This window comes from Convolutriloba macropyga, chromosome 4 (genome assembly GCF_964194025.1).
Source record: "Convolutriloba macropyga chromosome 4, txConMacr16.3, whole genome shotgun sequence".
NCBI classification, from domain to species: domain Eukaryota; kingdom Metazoa; phylum Xenacoelomorpha; order Acoela; family Convolutidae; genus Convolutriloba; species Convolutriloba macropyga.
In genome coordinates, this window is record NC_134471.1 from 76,127,917 (window position 1) to 76,153,164 (window position 25,248).

Sequence of the window (25,248 nt, forward strand, 5' to 3'; positions counted from 1 at the left end):
TAATATATTGCGGCGGTCTTTCCTTATCTGAATACATTGCGCTGGTTATACCAATAAATATGTAGAAAATTACTGCGAAGGGAATTATCCGCTGCCTGTACAATTCCCCGCCTGTACAATTTCCGTGCGCGCTGCCTGTACAATTCCGCCTGCACAATTCCCGTGCGCGCTGCCTGTACAATTCCCCGACTGTACAAATCCCGTTCGCGCTGCCTGTACACTTCCCCGCCTGCACAATTCCAGTGCTCGCTACCTGTACAATTCCCTGCGCAGAAGGTTAATGACCGGCTCCAAAAATGGGGCCTGAATTGCTCACACTACAATACTACGGCTATTCCTAATCTTATTACGTTGCGGCGGCTATTCCTAGTCTTGATACGTTGCGGCGGCTGATCCTAATCTTAGTAGTTTGCGGCGGCTATTCCTAATCTTAATACGTGGCGGCCGCTATTCCTAATCTTTATACGAGGCGGCCGCTATAACTAATTTTAATACATGGGAAGTAATCTTAATACATATAGGCGCCCTATACCCTATCTTAATTCATTAGAGTAGACCCGCTTTCAAAAATACTCCTATACCCTATCTTAACACAATGGGTCTACACCCCCCCCCCCCCCACACCGGGGAGCCGTGCTCACCCTATTCCGACCGTCGACAAAATTGCGTGCAATTTCCGCTTAGTAACGCCATTTTCTGTCAAAAACTAAGAATAATTAGTAAATAAGCGCTTAAATTCAAAGATTTCAGCGCAGATTTGTATATTGTCAAAATTATGTGGCTTGGGTACACGACTTCCTTCACGGCTGACTCGAAGTCTTTCCTTATATATTTACCATGGTCGATTACATTTCTACTAACGCCGTTCTCTCAACTAAGAAAAAGCCATCAGACAGCAAGAAATAACTTTTGAAACTGAATAAACTTGAAATTTGTCAAAAATCAGAAATGGTCAAAACTGAAAAATTTACAAGTTGGGACCGAAAATCTGTACACCCCCGCCCCGATTTTGGGAAGGCAAAAACCGAGCAACCCGAGGTTATGGCAGACGGTTAGGGTTACCTCTAAGCTACTCATGGGCCCAACGAACGTTTTTGCATCAGACCCAGGAGTGTGGCTATTAGCACTTATTTGGTGCAAAATTGGCATTTTTCGATATTTTGTTATTTATTGTTAAAGTTCTCAAATCGTTTATTTTATGATATTTTAGATGACCATTAAAGGTGAAATACCGTATATTCGAGACATTTAGAGCCACGTAATTACCATCCGTGCTTATGTCAACAAAGGCAAACATTGCAGTAATTTGACATTTACTATGTAAACAATGACATAAATCATTTTCTTGATTAACCAATCAGAAACAAGCAGTGATGATGTTATAAATGATAATTATTTGATTATTACTTTAACCCAATTGTTTGAATAGTGAAACCGTATTGTATTTAGAACCAATAGAAACTGTTACCAAGTGCAGTTGGCTCTCAGATTGACAAAAATTTATTTCTTTAACAACTTTAGACTTTTGCTAAGTTTTGCTAGATCTTAAGATCTTGCGAGTTATAAGTTAGTTGAGCTTACTTACGAGAAGTTTGCAACAATACTAGCTACTGGCTGAAGCCTTACAAACTTCAGCACGAGATTGAACATAGATTATCACTAAGGATTTTCTTAACTTCAATCAACAAAATTAAAGTTACAGTCCTTTTATTACGTCCGAGCGACTAATTATTTCTGCGAAATCGTTAGTCAATCGAACCCAGTGAAGAACCAGGCCGGCGTAAAACTCGAGAACCAGGCTGTGATATATCGGTTCCGCTGAAGTTCGTCAGTAGCCGCAGCACAAACTACCTCTGCATCAAAATTCTCTAATTGATAAGAAAAGAGAAGATAAATTGTTTGGTTACGTTCAGTGTGATCTCGAAATTCCAGATGGGTTGAAATACACGTTCTCGAACTTTCCACAAATTTTTAAAAACATTAATGTTAGCCGAGCAAATGTTGGTAATTATATGAGGGACTAAGCAATTCATAACGAATTACTCAAGCAACCGCAACGCATGTTGATTTCAGTCTTTGAGTTGGAGAATGGAACAGTCATAACACCTTTACTCAACTTTTACCTTAGTCTTGGGTCTTGGGCTGAAATGCACGGACATTTATTGCTTCGCTCAGTACACACCCAAAAAATGCTTCAACATTTTTGTCCAATCTGTTGTTGATGGTAGAAGAGCTGAAGATGAACATCCTGAATCAAGCGTTGTAGCAGAAACAATGAAATTGTTAGGGAATAGTTCCTATGGTTACCAAATCATGAACAGAAGCAGACATACAGAGACAGAATACCTGAAAGATGAAAGGACACACGAAACAATTAACGGGAAATTGTTTAGGAGATTTAACAGTGTGTCTAAAGAACTACAGAAGTTGAGATTGTGAAATCAAAAATTGAGCGCCGCGAACCAATAATATTCGGCTTTTTTATACATCAGTACGCTGAATTACGTGTGCTGGAGCTTTATTACAATTTTCTGATAAGTTTCGCGATGTCGACACATTCGAAGAGTTAGAAAAGGACACTGACTCCTTTTACTTAGTTCTAGAACATGATAATTTGAACGATTGTATTCGTTCATCTAAAAAAGCAGAGTGGGAAGCTCTGAGGGAACACGATTGTGATGATTCTTTCTAAACTAATGGTGTTCACAATTTCTTCCCGGGAACTTGGCGTGATAAACATAAAAAGCACGATAAGCCTGAAAGAGGTTTGTTCGAGGAAGAATTTAAATGCACTGAAACAATTTGTCTCTGTAGCGAAACTTATTGTTGCTACGATTCCAAATCGGATAAGTACAAAATCAGCAGAAAAAGACTAAATAAACGAAAATTGGAAGAGACCGGATATGGACCTTTGCAAAACTATCGTTGAGTGACGGAAGCAATCATCAATTTAACATCTACATCTAGAGGATTTCGAACAATCAACCACTGCGTCGCTAGCTAAGAACAAACAAAGAAAGGACTCTCATATTTTCACCCTAAACCAAAAACGTTATCTGATGGAATTCATACTGTAACACTGAATTTGTAAACGATTTAATTATTTTTCATTTTGTGAGCGCTCTCTGTTGTGTTTAAAATTACTTATAATGTACTTGATTTGTACTGTGTCTGTCTTTTTGTACCTTCATAATTCATTCTTTTAAAAATTTTCGATTTTCTGAATTTTTAGCGGTTACAACTTATCTTAAAACATTGCAGTGGCAATACCTAAACTTAATACATTGCGGCGGCTATACCTAATCTTAATACATTGCGGCGACTATACCTAATCTTAGTACATTGTGGTGGCTACACCTAATCTTAATACATTGCGGCGGCTATAACTAATCTTAAAACATTGCAGCGGCTGTACCCAATCTTAATACATTGTGGTGGCTATACCTAATCTTAAAACACTGCGGCGGCTATACCTAATCTTAAGACATTGCGGCTGCTATACCTAATCTTAATACATTGCGGCGACTATACCTAATCTTAGTACATTGTGGTGGCTACACCTAATCTTAATACATTGCGGCGGCTATAACTAATCTTAAAACATTGCAGCGGCTGTACCCAATCTTAATACATTGTGGTGGCTATACCTAATCTTAAAACACTGCGGCGGCTATACCTAATCTTAAGACATTGTGGCTGCTATACCTTATCTTAATACATTGCGGCGTCTATACCTAATCTTAATACATTGCGGCGGCTATACCTAATCTTATAACATTGCGGCGGCTATACCTAATCTTAATACATTGTGGTGGCTATACTTAATCTTAAAACATTGTGGTGGCTATACCTGATCTTAATACATTGTGGCGGCTATACCTAATCTTAATACGTTGCGACGGCTATACCTAATCTTAATATATTGCGGCGGTCTTTCCTTATCTGAATACATTGCGCTGGTTATACCAATAAATATGTAGAAATTTACTGCGAAGGGAATTATCCGCTGCCTGTACAATTCCCCGCCTGTACAATTTCCGTGCGCGCTGCCTGTACAATTCCGCCTGCACAATTCCCGTGCGCGCTGCCTGTACAATTCCCCGACTGTACAAATCCCGTTCGCGCTGCCTGTACACTTCCCCGCCTGCACAATTCCAGTGCTCGCTACCTGTACAATTCCCTGCGCGGAAGGTTAATGACCGGCTCCAAAAATGGGGCCTGAATTGCTCACACTACAATACTACGGCTATTCCTTATCTTATTACGTTGCGGCGGCTATTCCTAATCTTAATACGTTGCGGCGGCTGATCCTAGTCTTAGTAGTTTGCGGCGGCTATTCCTAATCTTAATACGTGGCGGCCGCTATTCCTAATCTTAATACGTGGCGGCCGCTATAACTAATTTTAATACATGGGAAGTAATCTTAATACATGTAGGCGCCCTATACCCTATCTTAATTCATTAGAGTAGACCCGCTTTCAAAAATACTCCTATACCCTATCTTAACACAATGGGTCTACACCCCCCCACACCGGGGAGCCGTGCTCACCCTATTCCGACCGTCGACAAAATTGCGTGCAATTTCCGCTTAGTAACGCCATTTTCTGTCAAAAACTAAGAATAATTAGTAAATAAGCGCTTAAATTCAAAGATTTCAGCGCAGATTTGTATATTGTCAAAATTATGTGGCTTGGGTACACGACTTCCTTCACGGCTGACTCGAAGTCTTTCCTTATATATTTACCATGGTCGATTACATTTCTACTAACGCCGTTCTCTCAACTAAGACAAACCCGGGTTCAAGTTTGGTCAGAAAAAAGTTTAGGATTATTGGTGAATAGCGGCGAAAAAACCTGTTTTCACCAATCACAATTTTTGTATGAATTGTGATTGTTAGGGGTGAACTTTTGTAACGTTTGGGATTCTAGTGGTAAAACTTTTTTTTCACGCTCTCAAACTTCTCACCTCCTACATGTCATCAACTTCTTATTTCCATGCGCCATCTATCACTTCCTTATATGATATTTCCTGTGGTTTTAAGATAAGCGTTGAATTAAGCGGTAATGATGTTTACTTTTTTCACCGCTTCCTGACAGCGCTGAATAGTTTCTTTTCACCGCCTTCTGCTGATATTGGTGAAAAATATATTTTTTTACCGCTTAAGCGGTTGAAGTTTTTTTTTACAGCTAAAGAGCTTTTTTTCACCGCTTTCAACGCAGTGAACACAAATCTTAAATTTTTGTTCAAGTTCAACGCAAACCTTACACTTTTTAGAGATTTTTAGTGGTGACACCTCGGCCCAGGAGTTCAGCTCGAACTTCCACCTGAACATCATTAAGACAAGCGTTTCTGTAGCCACTTGGAGCTTGTAAATGTACAATTGAATGAGGGTAAAGATTATTTGGGTGCGCAAGGTCAGCCAACTATTAATCCTGAATGACGTATACTTATTTTCTTTCGATGTTTCAGCCCTCTCCGCAAGATGATTATTTGATTGACTATTGGCCCAATGAGGGCAATGATTATTTATTTATTTAACACAACGAGTTGTGACCAATGAAACGACAGTCAACACTTAGCAACGCAATGCAGGCTATTTCACAATGTGAAGCTCTTTGGGTTGGATTTTTGATAGACTCACTGACAGACTCCAACTTCTTGCTGTAAATTCTGTTTCAATTCAATTCAATTTCTTCTAATTTGACTTTTTGATGAAACTTTGGAAATGTCTTTCATACAGGAACTAGGAAGTGAAAACCAGTTGAGAAAAGATCACAGGTCATTAAAGCCAAATCAGCCTTACGACCAAAGCAAATACGAGGATGGAGGGTTGATGTACGTCTATGAGGTTAGTTGATCCAGAGTAGAATAACTTTCAGACAAAGTCATAGGCTTTCTGATTCTTGCGATTATTTGCACCTCGTGTGTTACCCGGGCCGAGGAATGAGCGGAAGAAAACTGCAAGAAATGATCGGAATTTGAGCGTAATAAAAAATGCAAGAAATGAGCGGAATTTGAGCGGAACAAAAAATGCAAGAAATGAGCGGAATTTGAGCGGAAAAAAAATGCAAGAAATGAGAGGAATGGTCAGAATGAGCGGATTTTTTAGTCTGATCAGAGGACGTCTGGAACGAACGAGCTGAAATAGAAAAAATACTGTCGGAAAGAATCTACAGTTGAACTAACGATCGACTTTTTGAGATTTTCCAGTATGTTTTGGGTGTGTTCCCCTCCTCCTTCTCTCAACCGGGCTGGAGACCGGCTACGGCGGAGTTACAAACGAGCAACTATAAGAGAATTGAGCAGAGCACAACAAAAAAACTAGGCTCGAAAAAGTCTCTCCAAAACAAATAATATTGAAAAACTATTAAAATTAAAATTAATCAAATATTAAACAAATATTAACAAACATTAATGAAAAACTAACTTTTTTTCTGGGAAAGTTAAGCAAACCATTTTTTTTGCATTACAGCCTAGATAGTACTGGTAGTTTGCGATATCAATTTGGGTTGCTTCGGACAACCCCTTGACCCGATGAAAAAGACCTATTTTTAAAATTCGTTATTCGCGAAATTCGCAAATTTCCGTATGAAAAACTGACTTTTTTCTAGGAAAGTTAGGCGGACCAATCTATTTGCATTACAACTTAAATGGTACTGGTAGTTTGGGATATCAATTTGGGTCACTTCGGACAACTCCTTGACCTGATGAAAAAGACCTAATTTTAAAATTCATTATTCGCAAAAATCGCAAAATTCCATATGAAAAATTAACTTTTTTTCTAGGAAAATTAGGCGGACCATTCTTTTTGCATTCCAACTTAGATAGTACTGGTAACTTGAGATATCAATTTGGGTCACTTTGGACAACTCCTTGACCCCATGAAAACGACGTATTTTTAAAATTAATTATTTGAAATACTCGTATTTTCCGTATACTAACCCAACTTTTTTCCTAGGCAAGCTATACCAAAAATTCTTTTTGTTTTACAATTTAGGTACCCATGGTATACTACATAGCGAGTTTAGTTTGATTTGGACAACTCCTTGACCCCATGAAAAAGACCTCTTTTTAATATTACTTATTTGAAATAATCGTAAATTTCTGTATGAAAACCCAACTTTTTTTCCTAGGGAAGCTATAGCAAAAATTCTTTTTGTTTTAGAATATAGGTACCCATAGTATACTCCATACCGAGTTTCGTTTGATTTGGACAACTCCTTAACCCCATGAAAAAGACGTATTTTTAAAATTACTTATGTGAAATAATCGTAAATTTCCGTATGAAAACCCAAACTTTTCCTGATCAAGCTATAGCATTTTTTTTTCGTTTTAGACTCTAGTTACAAAGGGGATACTCCATACCGAATTTAATGTGATTTGGACAACTCCCTGACTCCATGAAAAAGACCTCTTTTTAAAATTACTTATTTGAAATAATCGTAAATTTCCGTATAAAAACTTTTTTCCTAGGGAGCCTATAGCAAATATTTTTTTTTGGTTTTAGAATTTAGGTACCCATGGTATACTCCATACCGAGTTTGGTTTGATTTGGACAACTCCTTGACTCCATGAAAAAGACGTATTTTTAAGATTACTTATTTGAAATAATCGTAAACTTCTGTATGAAAAATCAACTTGTTTCCTAGGCAAGCTATACCAACAATCCTTTTTGTTTTACAATATAGGTACCCATGGTATACTCCATACCCAGTTTGTTTCGATATGGACAACTCCTTGACCCGATGAAAAAGACCAATTTTTGAAATTCAATAAGTGCAAGTTATTCGAATTAATAGTAAAATTCCGTATGAAAACCCAACTACTTTCCTAGGCAAGCTATACCAATTTTTTTTTTACAATCTAGGTACCCATGGTATACTCCATACACAGTTTAGTTCGATTTGAACAATTCCTTGACACGATGAAAAAGAATAATTTTTGAAATTCAAGAACTGCAATTTATTCAAAATAATCGTGAAATTCCGTATGAAAACCCAACTTTTTTCCAAGGCAAGCTATACCAAATTTTTTTTTACAATCTAGGTACCCATGTTATACTCAATACACAGTTTGATTCGATTTGATCAACTCTTTGACCAGACGAAAAAGACCAATTTTTAAAATTCTTTATTCAAGAAATTCGCAAATTTCCGTATGAAAAGCTAACTTTTTTCCTATGCAAGCTATAGCAAAAATTCTTTTCGTTTAAGAATCTAGGTGCACAAGGGATACTTCATGCCAATTTTGGTTTGAATTGAACAACTCCTTGACCGAATAAAATTTCTCTTTTTTGAAAATAGAATAACCAAATAATAAGCGAATAAGTCGATATTTCCGATTGAAATACGAACTTTTTTCCAGGAAAGTTAGGCAGACCATTCTTTTTGCATTACAACTTAGATAGTACTGGTAGTTTGGGATATCAATTTGGTTCACTTTGAACAACTCCTTGACCCGATGAAAAAGACCTATTTTTAAACTTCGTTATTCGCGAAATTCGCAAATTTCCGTATGGAAACCCAACCTTTTTCCTGGGCAAGCTATACCATTTTTTTGTTTTAGACTCCAGGTACACAGCGGATACTCCATGCCGAGTTTGGTCTGATTCGAAAAACTCCTTGACCCAATAAAATTTCTATATTTTTGAAAATAGAATAAGCGAATAAGTCGATATTTCCGATTGAAATACGAACTTTTTTCCAGGAAAGTTAGGCGGACCATTCTTTTTGCATTAAAACTTAGATAGTACTGGTAAACTGGGATATCAACTTGGGTTACTTTGGACAACTCCTTGACCCGATGACAAACCCCTTTTTTTAAAATTCGTTATTCGCGAAATTTGCAAATTTCCATCTGAAAAACTTAGTTTTTTCTAGAAAAGTTAGGCGGACCATTCTTTTTGCATTACAACCTAGATAGTACTGGTAGTTTGAGATATCAATTTGGTTCACTTTGGACAACTCTTGACCCGATGAAAAAGGCTTTTTTTTTAAAATTTGTTATTCGCCAAATTTGCAAATTTCCGTATGAAATACTAACTTTTTTCCCAGGAAAGATATACCAAAAATGTTTTTGTTTTAGAATCTAGGTACACAAGAGATACTCCATGCCAATTTTGGTTTGAATTGAACAACTCCTTGACCCAATAAAAATTCTATTTTTTTGAAAAAAGAATAACCAAATAATAAGCGAAAAAGTCGATATTTCCGATTGGAATACGATTTTTTTTCTAGGAAAGTTAGGCGGACCATTCTTTCTGTATTACAACTTAAATAGTACTGGTAGTCTGGGATATCAATTTGGTTCACTTTGAGCAACTCCTTGACCCGATGAAAAAGACCTGTTTTTAAACTTCGTTATTCGCGAAATTCGCAAACTTCCGTATGGAAACCCAACCTTTTTCCTGGGCAAGCTATAACATTTTTTTGTTTTAGACTCCAGGTACACAGCGGATACTCCATGCCGAGTTTGGTCTGATTCGAAAAACTCCTTGACCCAATAAAATTTCGAAATTTTCGAAAATAGAATAAGCGAATAAGTCGATACTTCCGATTGAAATACGAACTTTTTTCCAGTAACATTAGGTGGACCATACTTTTTGCATTACAATTTAGATAGTACTGGTAGTTTGAGATATCAATTTGGTTCACTTTGGACAACTCTTGACCCGATGAAAAAGGCTTTTTTTTTAAAATTCGTTATTCGCCAAATTCGCAAATTTCCGTATGAAATACTAACTTTTTTCCCAGGAAAGACATACCAAAAATATTTTTGTTTTAGAATCTAGGTACACAAGAGATAATCCATGCCAATTTTGGTTTGAATTGAACAACTCCTTGACCCAATAAAATTTCTATTTTTTTTGAAAAAAAAATAACCAAATAATAAGCGAATAAGTCGATATTTCCGATTGGAATACGAATTTTTCTCAAGGAAAGTTAGGCGGACCATTCATTCTGTATTACAACTTAAATAGTACTGGTAGTCTGGGATATCAAATTTGTTCTCTTTGAACAACTCCTTGACCCGATGAAAAAGACCTATTTCTAAATTTCGTTATTTGCGAAATTCGCAAACATCCGTATGGAAACCCAACCTTTTTCCTGGGCAAGCTATACCATTTTTTTGTTTCAGACTCCAGGTACACAGCGGATACTCCATGCCGAGTTTGGTCTGATCCGAAAAACTCCTTGACCCAATAAAATTTCGAAATTTTCGAAAATAGAATAAGCGAATAAGTCGATACTTCCGATTGAAATACGAACTTTTTTCCAGTAACATTAGGTGGACCATACTTTTTGCATTACAATTTAGATAGTACTGGTAGTTTGAGATATCAATTTGGTTCACTTTGGACAACTCTTGACCCGATGAAAAAGGCTTTTTTTTTAAAATTCGTTATTCGCCAAATTCGCAAATTTCCGTATGAAATACTAACTTTTTTCCCAGGAAAGATATACCAAAAATATTTTTGTTTTAGAATCTAGGTACACAAGAGATAATCCATGCCAATTTTGGTTTGAATTGAACAACTCCTTGACCCAATAAAATTTCTATTTTTTTTGAAAAAAAAATAACCAAATAATAAGCGAATAAGTCGATATTTCCGATTGGAATACGAATTTTTCTCAAGGAAAGTTAGGCGGACCATTCATTCTGTATTACAACTTAAATAGTACTGGTAGTCTGGGATATCAAATTTGTTCTCTTTGAACAACTCCTTGACCCGATGAAAAAGACCTATTTCTAAATTTCGTTATTTGCGAAATTCGCAAACATCCGTATGGAAACCCAACCTTTTTCCTGGGCAAGCTATACCATTTTTTTGTTTCAGACTCCAGGTACACAGCGGATACTCCATGCCGAGTTTGGTCTGATCCGAAAAACTCCTTGACCCAATAAAATTTCTAAATTTTTGAAAATAGAATAAGCGAATAAGTCGATATTTCCGATTGAAATACGAACTTTTTTCCAGTAACATTGGGTGGACCATACTTTTTGCATTACAACTTAGATAGTACTGGTAGTTTGAGATATCAATTTGGTTCACTTTGGACAACTCTTGATCCGATGAAAAAGGCTTTTTTTTAAAATTCGTTATTCGCCAAATTCGCAAATTTCCGTATGAAATACTAACTTTTTTCCCAGGAAAGATATACCAAAAATATTTTTGTTTTAGAATCTAGGTACACAAGAGATAATCCATGCCAATTTTGGTTTGAATTGAACAACTCCTTGACCCAATAAAATTTCTATTTTTTTTGAAAAAAGAATAACCAAATAATAAGCGAATAAGTCGATATTTCCGATTGGAATACGAATTTTTCTCAAGGAAAGTTAGGCGGACCATTCATTCTGTATTACAACTTAAATAGTACTGGTAGTCTGGGATATCAAGTTTGTTCACTTTGAACAACTCCTTGACCCGATGAAAAAGACCTATTTCTAAATTTCGTTATTTGCGAAATTCGCAAACATCCGTATGGAAACCCAACCTTTTTCCTGGGCAAGCTATACCATTTTTTTGTTTCAGACTCCAGGTACACAGCGGATACTCCATGCCGAGTTTGGTCTGATCCGAAAAACTCCTTGACCCAATAAAATTTCTAAATTTTTGAAAATAGAATAAGCGAATAAGTCGATACTTCCGATTGAAATACGAACTTTTTTCCAGTAACATTAGGTGGACCATACTTTTTGCATTACAACTTAGATAGTACTGGTAGTTTGAGATATCAATTTGGTTCACTTTGGACAACTCTTGACCCGATGAAAAAGGCTTTTTTTAAAAATTTGTTATTCGCCAAATTCGCAAATTTCCGTATGAAACACTAACTTTTTTCCCAGGAAAGATATACCAAAAATATTTTTGTTTTTGAATCTAGGTACACAAGAGATACTCCATTCCAATTTTAGTTTGTATTGAACAACTCCTTGACCCAATAAAATTTATATTTTTTTGAAAAAGAATAACCAAATAATAAGCGAATAAGTCGATATTTCCGATTGGAATACGAATTTTTCTCAAGGAAAGTTAGGCGGACCATTCATTCTGTATTACAACTTAAATAGTACTGGTAGTCTGGGATATCAAATTTGTTCACTTTGAACAACTCCTTGACCCGATGAAAAAGACCTATTTCTAAATTTCGTTATTTGCGAAATTCGCAAACATCCGTATGGAAACCCAACCTTTTTCCTGGGCAAGCTATACTATTTTTTTGTTTCAGACTCCAGGTACACAGCGGATACTCCATGCCGAGTTTGGTCTGATCCGAAAAACTCCTTGACCCAATAAAATTTCTAAATTTTTGAAAATAGAATAAGCGAATAAGTCGATACTTCCGATTGAAATACGAACTTTTTTCCAGTAACATTAGGTGGACCATACTTTTTGCATTACAACTTAGATAGTACTGGTAGTTTGAGATATCAATTTGGTTCACTTTGGACAAGTCTTGACCCGATGAAAATGGCTTTTTTAAAAATTTGTTATTCGCCAAATTCGCAAATTTCCGTATGAAACACTAACTTTTTTTCCCAGGAAAGATATACCAAAAATATTTTTGTTTTTGAATCTAGGTACACAAGAGATACTCCATGCCAATTTTGGTTTGTATTGAACAACTCCTTGACCCAATAAAATTTAAATTTTTTTGAAAAAGAATAACAAAATAATAAGCGAATAAGTTGATATTTCCGATTGGAATACGAACTTTTTTCTAGGAAGGTTAGGCGGACCATTCTTTCCTTATTACAACTTAAATAGTACTGGTAGTCCGGGATACCAATTTGGTTCACTTTGAACAACTCCTTGACCCGATGAAAAAACCCTTTTTTTAAAGTTCGTTTTTCGCGAAATTCGCAATTTTCCGTATGAAATACTAACTTTTTTCCCAGGAAAGATATACCAAAAATATTTTTGTTTTAGAATCTAGGTACACAAGAGGTACTCCATGCCAATTTTGGTTTGAATTGAACAACTCCTTGACCCAATAAAAATTCTATTTTTTTGAAAAAAGAATAACCAAATAATAAGCGAATAAGTCGATATTTCCGATTGGAAAACGAATTTTTTTCTAGGAAAGTTAGGCGGACCATTCTTTCTGTATTACAACTTAAATAGTACTGGTAGTCTGGGATATCAATTTGGTTCACTTTGAACAACTCCTTGACCCGATGAAAAAGACCTGTTTTTAAACTTCGTTATTCGCGAAATTCGCAAACTTCCGTATGGAAACCCAACATTTTTCCTGGGCAAGCGATACCATTTTTTTAGACTCCAGGTACACAGCGGATACTCCATGCCGAGTTTGGTCTGATTCGAACAACTCCTTGACCCAATAAAATTTCTATATTTTTGAAAATAGAATAAGCGAATAAGTCGATACTTCCGATTGAAATGCAAACTTTTTCAAGTAACATTAGGTGGACCATACTTTTTGAATTACAACTTAGATAGTACTGGTAGTTTGAGATATCAATTTGGTTCACTTTGGACAACTTTTGACCCGATGAAAAAGGCTTTTTTTAAAAATTCGTTATTCGCCAAATTCGCAAATTTCCGTATGAAATACTAACTTTTTTTCCCAGGAAAGATATACCAAAAATATTTTTGTATTTGAATCTAGGTACACAAGAGATACTCCATGCCAATTTTGGTTTGTATTGAACAACTCCTTGCGGAATAAAATTTCTATTTTTTTGAAAAAAGAATAACCAAATAATAGGCGAATAAGTCGATAGTTCCGATTGGAATACGAATTTTTTGTTCTAGGAAAGTTAGGCGGACCATTCTTTCCTTATTACAACTTAAATAGTACTGGTAGTCCGGGATACCAATTTGGTTCACTTTGAACAACTCCTTGACCCGATGAAAAAGCCCTTTTTTTAAAGTTCGTTTTCCGCGAAAATCGCAATTTTCCGTATGGAAACCCAACCTTTTTCCTGGGCAAGCGATACCATTTTTTTTAGACTCCAGGTACACAGCGGATACTCCATGCCGAGTTTGGTCTGATTCGAACAACTCCTTGACCCAATAAAATTTCTATATTTTTGAAAATAGAATAAGCGAATAAGTCGATACTTCCGATTGAAATACGAACTTTTTCAAGTAACATTAGGTGGACCATACTTTTTGCATTACAACTTAGATAGTACTGGTAGTTTGAGATATCAATTTGGTTCACTTTGGACAACTCTTGACCCGATGAAAAACGCTTTTTTTAAAATTCGTTATTCGCCAAATTCGCAAATTTCCGTATGAAATACCAACTTTTTTCCCAGGAATGATATACCAAAAATATTTTTGTTTTAGAATCTAGGTAAACAAGAGATACTCCATGCCAATTTTGATTTGAATTGAACAACTCCTTGACCCAAAAAAATTTCTATTTTTTTGAAAAAAGAATAACCAAATAATAAGCGAATAAGTCGATATTTCCGATTGGAATACGAACTTTTTTCTGGGAAAGTTAGGCGGTCCATTCTTTTCTTATTACAACTTAAATAGTACTGGTAGTCCGGGATATCAATTTGGTTCACTTTGAACAACTCCTTGACCCGATGAAAAAGACCTATTTTTAAGCTTCGCTATTCGCGAAATTCGCAAATTTCCGTATGAAAACCCATTTTTTTCTGGGCAAGCTATACCAATTTTTTTTGTTTTAGACTCCAGGTACACAGCGGATACTCCATGCCGAGTTTGGTTTGATTCGAACAACTCCTTGACCCAATAAAATTTCTATATTTTTGAAAATAGAATATGCGAATAAGTCGATACTTCCGATTGAAATACTAAATTTTTTCCATTAACATTAGGTGGACCATTCTTTTTGCATTACAACGTAGATAGTACTGGTAGTTTGGGATATCAGTTTGGTTCACTTTGGACAACTCTTGACCCGATGAAAAAAGCTTTTTTTAAAAAAATTCTTTATTCGCCAAATTCGAAAATTTCCGTATGTAATACTAACTTTTTTTCCCAGGAAAGATATACCAAAAATAATTTTGAATTAGAATCTAAGTACACAAGAGATACTCCATGCCAATTTTGGTTTGAATTGAACAACTCCTTGACCCAATAAAATTTCTTTTTTTTTGAAAATAGAATAAGCGAATAATAAGCGAACAAGTTGATTTTTCCGATTGAAAGAAGAATTTTTTTCTAGGAAAGTTAGTCGGGCCATTCTTTTCGCATTACAACCTAAATAGTATTGGTAGTCTGCGCTATCAGTTTGGTTCACTTTGAACAACTCCTTCTTGACCCGATGAAAAAGACCTATTTTTAAAATTCGTTAAACGCGAAATTCGCAGATTCCCGTATGAAAAAATAACTTTTTTCTAGAAAAGTTAGGCGGACCATTCAATCTTTTTGTTTGAGAATTTAGGTACACTGGGGATACTCCATACCGATTTTGGTTTGAATTGAACAACTCCTTGACGCGATGAAAAGTACTTTTTAAAAATTAAAATTTGCAAAAATTAATTTTCAAATATAGTATTTTTCATCGGGTCAAGGAGATGTCCAAATCAGTTTGTTTCTATTTGAACGACTCCTTGACCCGATGAAAAAGACCAATTTTTGAATTTCAATAATTTCAAAGTTATTTGAAATAATCGTAAATTTCCGTATGAAAACCCAACTTCTTTCTTAGGCAAGCTATACCAAAAGCTCTTTTTGTTTAAGACTTTAGGTACACAGGGGATACTCCATGTCGAGTTTGGTTTGATTTGGACAACTCCTTGACCCCATGAAAAATACTATATTTAAAAATACTTATTTGGAATAATCATAAATTTCCGTATAAAAACCCAACTTTTTTCCTAGGGAGCCTATAACAATTTTTTTTTTCTTTTAGAATCCAGGTACCCATGGTATACTCCATATAGAGTTTGGTTGGATTTGGACAAATCCTTGACCCCATGAAAATGAGGTATTTTTAAAATTACTTATTTGAAATAATCGTAAACTTCTGTATGAAAACCCAATTTTTTTTCTAGGCAAGCTATAGCAAAAATTCATTTTGTTTTAGGTTCTAGGTACCCATGGTATACTCCATACCGAGTTTGGTTTGATTTGGACAACATCTTGGCCCCATGAAAAAGACGTGTTTTTAAAATTACTTATTAGAAAATAATCGTAAATTTCCATATGAAAACCCAACTTTTTTCCTAGGCAAGCTATACCAATTTTTTTTGTTTTACAATATTGGTACCCATGGTGTACTCCATACCCAGTTTGGTTCGATTTGAAAAACTCCTTGAACCGACAAAAAAGACCATTTTGAAGAAAGACCTATTTTTAAAATTCTTTATTCGCGAAATTCGCAAATTTCCGTATGAAAAGCTAACTTTTTTCCTATGCAAGCTAGAGCAAAAAATTCTTTTTGTTTTAGAATCTAAGTACCCAATGGATACCGCATGCCAATTTTGGTTTGAATTGAACAACTCCTTGACCCAGTAAAGTTTCTTTTGGTTTGAAAATAGAATAAGCGAATAATAAGCGAAAAAGTCGCTATTTCCGATTGAAATACGAACTTTTTTCTAGGAAAGTTAGGCGGGCCATTCTTTTTGCATTACAACTTAAATAGTACTGGTAATCTGGGATATCAATTTGGTTCACTTTGAACAACTCCTTGACCCCATGAAAAAGACCTATTTTAAAACTTCGTTATTCGCGAAATTCGCAAATTTCCGTATGAAAACCCAATTTTTTTCTGAGCAAGCTATACCATTTTTTTTGTTTTAGACTCCAGGCACACAGCGGATACTCCATGACGAGTTTGGTCTGATTCGAACAACTCCTTGACCCAATAAAATTTCTATATTTTTGATAATAGAATAAGCGAATAAGTCGATACTTCCGATTGAATTACGAACTTTTTTCCAGTAACATTAGGTGGACCATTCTTTTTGCATTACAACTTAAATAGTACTGGTAGTCTCGGATATCAATTTGGTTCACTTCGAAAAACTCCTTGACCCGATGAAAAAGACCTATTTTTAAACTTCGTTATTCGCGAAATTCGCAAATTTCCGTATGAAAACCCAATTTTTTTCTGGGCAAGCTATACTATTTTTTTGTTTTAGACTCCAAGTACACAGAGGATACTCCATGCCGAGTTTGGTCTGATTCGAAAAACTCCTTGACCCAATAAAATTTCTATATTTTTGAAAATAGAATAAGCGAATAAGTCGATATTTCCGATTGAAATACGAACTTTTTTCCAGGAAAGTTAGGCGGACCATTCTTTTTGCATTAAAACTTAGATAGTACTGGTAGTTTGGGATATCAACTTGGGTTACTTTGGACAACTCCTTGACCCGATGAAAAACCCCTTTTTTTAAAATTCGTTATTCGCGAAATTTGCAAATTTCATATGAAAAACTTAGTTTTTTCTAGAAAAGTTAGGCGGACCATTCTTTTTGCATTACAATTTAGATAGTACTGGTAATTTGGTTCACTTTGGACAACTCCTTGATCCGATGAAGAAGGCTTTTTTTTAAAATTCGTTATTCGCCAAATTCGCAAATTACCGTATGAAATACTAATTTTTTTCCTAGGAAAGATATACCAAAAATATTTTGTGTTTGAGAATTTAGGTACACAGGGGATACTCCATACCGATTTTGGTTTGAATTGAACAACTCCTTGATTCGATGAAAAAGACTTTTGCAATGTTTAATTTTTAAATATAGTATTTTTCATCGGGTCAAGGAGTTGTCCAAGTCAAACCAAATTTGGTATGGAGTATCCACTGTAGACCTAGAGTCTCAAACAAAAAGAGTTTTTTAGTATCGCTGGCCCAGGAAAACAGTTGGGCTTTCATACAGAAATTTACGATTGCTTCAAATAAGTAATTGTAAAAATAGGTCTTTTTCATGGGGTCAAAGAGTTGTCTAAATCAAAGCCAACTTGGTATGGAGTATACCCTGTGTACCTAAAGTCTCAAACAAAACAAATTTTTCGTATAGCTTGCCTCGGAAAAAAGTTAGCTTTTCATACAAAAATTTCCAATTATTTCGAAGAACTGGCAATTATTGAATTTCAAAAATTGGTCTTTCTCATCGGGTCAAGGAGTTGTCCAAATCAAACCAAAATAGTTATGGAGTATACCTTGGGTACCTAGATTGTAAAACAAAAAGAATTTTTGCTATAGGTTGCCTAGGATAAAAGTTAGCTTTTCATACGGAAATTTCCAATATTTCGAATAACTTGTACCTATTTATCTTCCAAAATTGGTCTTTTTAGTCGGGTCAAGGAGTTGTTCAAATCGAACGAAACTGGGTATGGAGTAAAAAAAATTAGTTTTTCATACGGAAATTTGCGATTATTTCCAAGGAAATAATCGCAAATTTCCGTACGACAAACTATCTTTTTCCCTAGGCAAGCTATACCACAAATTCTTTTTGTTTCACACTCTAACTGCACTGGTGATACTCCATAACGAGTTTTGTCTGGTTTGAACAATTCGTTGACCCAATAAAATTTCTATATTTTTGAAAATAGAATCAGCGAATAAGTCGATATTTCCGATTGAAATAAGAACTTTTTTTGCAGGAAAGTTAGGCGGACCATTTTTTTGCAACACAACCTAAATAGTACTGGTAGTCTGGAATATCAATTTTGTTCACTTTGAACAACTCCTTGACCCCATGAAAATGACCAAGTTTCAAAACTCTTTATTCGCGAAATTCGCAAATTTCCCAGTGAAAAACTAACTTTTTTTCTAGGCAAGTTATATGAAAAATTCTTTTTGTTTTACGATCTAGGTACCCATGGTATACTCCATAACCCTTTTGGTTCGATTTGAACAACTCCTTGACCCGACGAAAAAGACCAATTTTTGAAGATCAATAGTTGCAAGTTATTCGAAATTTCCGTATGAAAAGCTAACTTTTTTCCTAGGCAACCTATAGCAAATTTTTTTTGTTTCACAATCTAGGTACCCATAGTATACTCCATAACCCTTTTGGTTCGATTTGAACAACTCCTTGACGCGACGAAAAAGATCAATTTTTGAAGATCTTTAGTTGCAAGTTATTCGAAATAATTGGAAATTTCCGTATGAAAAGCTAATTTTTTCCTAGGCAACCTATAGCAAGAATTCTTTTTGATTTACAATCTAGGTACTCATGGTATACTCCATAACTATTTTGGTTTGATTTGGACAACTCCTTGACCCGATGAAAAAGACCAATTTTTTAAATTCTTTATTCGCGAAATACGCAATTATCCGTATGAAAATCTAACTTTTTTCTGTGCAAGCTATAGCAAAAATTCTGTTTGTTTTAGAGTTCAGGTACACCTGGGATACTCCATGCCGAGTTTGGTTTGATTTGAACAACTCCTTGACCAGATGAAAAAGACCAATTTTTAAAATTCTTTATTCGCGAAATTCGCAAATTTCCGTATGAATAGCAAACTTTTTTCTTGTGCAAGCTATAGCAAAAACTCTTTTTGTTTTAGAATCTAAATACCCTGGAGATACTCCATACCGAGTTTGGTTTGATTTGAACAACTCCTTGACCAGATGAAAAAGACCAATTTTTAAAATTCTTTGTTCGCGAAATACGCAAATTTCCGTATGAAAAGCTAACTTTTTTCCTGTGCAAGCTAAAGCAAGAATTATGTTCGTTTTAGAGTTCAAGTACGCCGGGGAAATTCCATGCCGAGTTTGGTTTTTGATTTGAACAATTTCTTGACCAGATTAAAAAGACCAATTTTTTAAATTCTTTATTCGCGAAATTCGCAAATTTCCGTATGAGTAGCAAACTTTTTTCCTGTGCAAGCTATAGCAAAAATTGTTTTCGTTTTAGATTTTAGGTACAACGGAGATACTCCATACCGAGTTTGGTTTGATTTGAACAACTCCTTGATTCGATGAAAAAGACCTATTTTTAAAATTCTTTAATCGCGAAATTCGCAAAATTCCGTTTGAAAAGCTAACTTTTTTCCCGTGCAAGCTAAAGCAAAAATCCTCTTTGTTTTAGAGTTTAGGTACATCGGGGATACTCCAAACCGAGTTTGGTTTGATTTGGACAATTTCTTGACCCGACGAAAAAGACCAATTTTTCGTAATTCAATAATTGCAAGTCATTTGAAATAATCGTAAATTTCCATATGAAAACCCAACTTCTTTCCTAGGCAAGCTATACAAAAAATCTCTTTTTGTTTCAGACGTTAGGTACACAGGGGATACTCCATGCCGAGTTTGGTTTGATTTGAACAACTCCTTGGCCCCATGAGAAAGACCTATTTTTAAAATTACTTATTTGAAATAATCGTAAACTTCCGTATGAAAACCCAACTTTTTTCCTAGGCAAGCTATAGCAAAAAATCTGTTCGTTTTAGAATTCAGGTACACCTGGGATACTCCATGCCGAGTTTGGTTTGATTTGAACAACTCCTTGACCAGATGAAAAAGACCAATTTTTAAAATTCTTTATTCGCGAAATTCGCAAATTTCCGTATGAATAGCAAACTTTTTTCTTGTGCAAGCTATATCAAAAACTCTTTCTGTTTTAGAATCTAAATACCCCGGGGATACTACATACCGAGTTTGGTTTGATTTGAACAACTCCTTGACCAGATGAAAAAGACCAATTTTTAAAATTCTTTGTTCGCGAAGTTCGCAAATTTCCTTATGAAAAGCTAACTTTTTTCCTTTGCAAGCTAAAGCAACAATTATGTTCGTTTTAGAGTTTAAGTACACCGGGGAAATTCCATGCCGAGTTTGGTTTGATTTGAACAACTCCTTGACCAGATGAAAAAGACCAATTTTTTAAATTCTTTATTCGCAAAATTCGCAAATTTCCGTATGAGTAGCAATTTTTTTTCCTTTGCAAGCTATAGCAAAACTTCTTTTCGTTTTAGATTTTAGGTACAACGGAGATACTCCATACCAACTTTGGTTTGATTTGAACAACTCCTTGATTCGATGAAAAAGACCTATTTTTAAAATTCTTTATTCGCGAAGTTCGCAAATTTCCGTATGAAAAGCTAACTTTTTTCTTGTGCAAGCTAAAGCAAAAATTATGTTCGTTTTAGAGTTTAGGTACACCGGGGATACTCCAAACCGAGTTTGGTTTGATTTGGACAATTCTTGACCCGACGAAAAAGACCAATTTTTCGAAATTCAATAATTGCAAGTTATTTGAAATAATCGTAAATTTCCATATGAAAACCCAACTTCTTTCCTAGGCAAACTATACAAAATCTCTTCTTGTTTCAGACCTTAGGTACACAGGGGATACTCCATGCCGAGTTTGGTTTGATTTGGACAACTCCTTGACCCCATGAAAAAGACCTATTTTTAAAATTACTTATATTAAATAATCGTAAACTTCCGTATGAAAACCCAACTTTTTTCCTAGGCAAGCTATAGCAAAAGTTCTTTTTGTTTTAGATTCTAGGTACACCGCGGATACTCCATACCGAGTTTGGTTTGATTTGAGCAACTCCTCGATTCGATGAAAAAGACCTATTTTTAAAATTCTTTATTCGCGAAGTTCGCAAATTTCCGTATGAAAAGCTAACTTTTTTCTTGTGCAAGCTAAAGCAAAAATTATGTTCGTTTTAGAGTTTAGGTACACCGGGGAAATTCCATGTCGATTTTGGTTTGATTTGAACAACTCCTTGACCCGATGAAAAGTACTTTTAAAAATTTAAATTTTGCAAAATTTAATTTTTAAATATAGTATTTTTCATCGGGTCAAGGAGATGTCCAAATCAGTTTGTTTCGATTTGAACAAGTCCTTGACCCGATGAAAAAGACCAATTTTTCGAAATTCAATAAATTCAAGTTATTTGAAATAATCGTAAATTTCCATATGAAAACCCAACTTCTTTCCTAGGCAGGCTATACCAAAATCTCTTTTTGTTTTAGACCTTAGGTACACAGGGGATACTCCATGCCGAGTTTGGTTTGATTTGGACAACTCCTTGACCCCATGAAAAAGACCTATTTTTAAAATTACTTATTTGAAATAATCGTAAACTTCCGTATGAAAACCCAACTCTTTTCCTAGGCAAGCTATAGCAAAAATTCTTTTTGTTTTAGATTCTAGGTACACCGCGGATACTCCATACCGAGTTTGGTTTGATTTGAGCTCCTTGATTCGATGAAAAAGACCTATTTTTAAAATTCTTTATTCGCGAAGTTCGCAAATTTCCGTATGAAAAGCTAACTTTTTTTTCCTGTGCGAGCTAAAGCAAAAATTATGTTCGTTTTAGAGTTTAGGTACACCGGGGAAATTCCATGCCGAGTTTGGTTTGATTTGAACAACTCCTTGACCCGATGAAAAGTACTTTTTCAAAATCAAATTTTGCAAAATTTAACTTTTAATTATATTATTTTTCATTGGGTCAAGGAGATGTCCAAATCAGTTTTTTTCGGTTTGAACAACTCCTTGACCCGATGAAAAAGACCAATTTTTGAAATTCAAAAATTGCAAGTTATTTGAAATAATCGTAAATTTCCGTATGAAAACCCAACTTCTTTCCTAGGCAAGCTATACCAAAAGCTCTTTTTGTTTTAGACCTTAGGTACACAGGAGAAACTCCATGCCGAGTTTGGTTTGATTTGGACAACTCCTTGACCCCATGAAAAAGACCTATTTTTAAAATCACTTATTTGAAATAATCGTAAAATTCCGTATGAAAACCCAACTTTTTTCCCAGGCAAGCTATAGCAAAAATTCTTTTTGTTTTAGATTGGAGGTACACCGCGGATACTCCATACCGAGTTTGGTTTGATTTGAGCAACTCCTTGATTCGATGAAAAAGACCTATTTATAAAATTCTTTATTCGCGAAGTTCGCAAATTTCCGTATGAAAAGCTAACTTTTTTCCTGTGCGAGCTAGAGCAAAAAATATGTTCGTTTTAGATTTTAGGTACACCGGGGATACTCCATGCCGAATTTGGTTTGATTTGGACAACTTCTTGATTCGATGAAAAAGACCTATTTTTAAAATTCTTTATTCGCGAAATTCGCAAATTTCCGTATGAAAAACTAACTTTTTTGCTGTGCTAGCTAAAGCAAATTTTTTTAGTTTTAGAATCTAAATACACCGGGGATACTCTATACCGAGTTTGGTTTGATTTGGACAATTCCTTGACCCGACGAAAAAGACCAATTTTTGAAGTTCAATAGTTGCGAGTTATTCGAAATAATTGGAAAGTTCCGTATGAAAAAATAACTATTTTCTTGGGCAAGCTATAGCACAAATTCTTTTTGTTTTAGATTCTAGGTAAACCGGCGATACAACATACCGAGTTTAGTTTGATTTGAACAACTTCTTGATTCGATGAAAAAGACCTATTTTTAAAAATCTTTATTCGCGAAATTCGCAAATTCGTATGAAAAGCTAACTTTTTTCCTGTGCAAGCTAAAGCAAAATTTCTGTTCGTTTTTGAATTTAGGTACACCGGAGATACTCCATGCCGAGTTTGGTTTGATTTGGACAACTCCTTGACCCCATGAAAAAGACCTATTTTTAAAATTACTTATTTGAAATAATCGTAAACTTCCTTATGAAAACCCAACTCTTTTCCTAGCAAACTATAGCAAAAATTCTTCTTGTTTTAGATTCTAGGTACACCGCGGATACTCCATACTGAGTTTGGTTTGATTTGAGCAACTCCTTGATTCGATGAAAAAGACCTATTTTTAAAATTCTTTATTCGCGAAGTTCGCAAATTTCCGTATGAAAAGCTAACTTTTTTCCTGTGCGAGCTAGAGCAAAAATTATGTTCGTTTTAGAGTTTAGGTACACCGGGGAAATTCCATGCGAGTTTGGTTTGATTTGAACAAATCCTTGACCCTATGAAAAGTACTTTTTCAAGTTATTTGAAATAATCGTAAATTTCCGTATGAAAACCCAACTTCTTTCCTAGGCAAGCTATACCAAAAGCTCATTTTGTTTTAGACCTTAGGTACACAGGAGAAACTCCATGCCGAGTTTGGTTTGATTTGAACAACTCCTTGACCCCATGAAAAAGACCTATTTTTAAAATCACTTATTTGAAATAATCGTAAACTTCCGTATGAAAACCCAACTTTTTTCCCAGGCAAGCTATAGCAAAAATTCTTTTTGTTTTAGATTGGAGGTACACCGCGGATACTCCATACCGAGTTTGGTTTGATTTGAGCAACTCCTTGATTCGATGAAAAAGACCTATTTTTAAAATTCTTTATTCGCGAAGTTCGCAAATTTCCGTATGAAAAGCTAACTTTTTTCCTGTGCGAGCTAGAGCAAAAATTATGTTCGTTTTAGGTTTTAGGTACATCGGGGATACTCCATGCCGAATTTGGTTTGATTTGAACAAGTTCTTGATTCGATGAAAAAGACCTATTTTTAAAATTCTTTATTCGCGAAATTCGCAAATTTCCGTATGAAAAACTAACTTTTTTGCTGTGCTAGCTAAAGCAAATTTTTTTTAGTTTTAGAATCTAAATACACCGGGGATATTCTATACCGAGTTTGGTTTGATTTGGACAATTCCTTGACCCGACGAAAAAGACCAATTTTTGAAGTTCAATAGTTGCGAGCTATTCGAAATAATTGGAAAGTTCCGTATGAAAAAATAACTATTTTCTTGGGCAAGCTATAGCACAAATTCTTTTTGTTTTAGATTCTAGGTAAACCGGCGATACAACATACCGAGTTTAGTTTGATTTGAACAACTTCTTGATTCGATGAAAAAGACCTCTTTTTAAAAATCTTTATTCGCGAAATTCGCAAATTTCGTATGAAAAGCTAACTTTTTTCCTGTGCAAGCTAAAGCAAAATTTCTGTTCGTTTTTGAATTTAGGTACACCGGGGATACTCCATAGCGAGTTTTGTTCGATTTGGTGAATTCCTTGACCCGACGAAAAAGACCAATTTTTGAAGTTCAATAGTTGCGAGTTATTTGAAATAATTGGAAATTTCCGTATGAAAAACTTACTTTTTTCTTGGCAAGCTTTAGCAAAAATTCTTTTTGTTTCAGATTCTAGGTACACCGGGGATACTTCATGCCGAGTTCAGTTTGATTTGAACAACTCCTTGACCAGATGAAAAAGACCAATTTTTAAAATTCTTTTTTCGCGAATTTCGCGAATTTCCGTATGAAAAGCTAACTTTTTTGCTGTGCTAGCCAAAGCAAATTTTTTTAGTTTTAGAATTTAGGTACACCGGTGATACTCCATGCCGAATTTGGTTTGATTTGGACAACTCCTTGACCCCATGAAAAAGACCTA

General features: G+C 35.1%; 1 protein-coding gene across 1 annotated transcript in view; it reads left to right on the forward strand.

The window, feature by feature from the left end:
• The window catches only part of LOC142338173 (uncharacterized), a 94,542-nt gene extending 88,838 nt beyond the window's left edge, over positions 1–5,704 (forward strand). The window contains exon 7 of the mRNA XM_075387810.1: positions 5,470–5,704. Coding sequence (XP_075243925.1) covers positions 5,470–5,538 — 69 coding nt within the window. The 3' untranslated portion in view covers positions 5,539–5,704. The remainder of the gene's footprint in view (positions 1–5,469) is intronic.
• Positions 5,705–25,248: the final 19,544 nt, after the last annotated feature.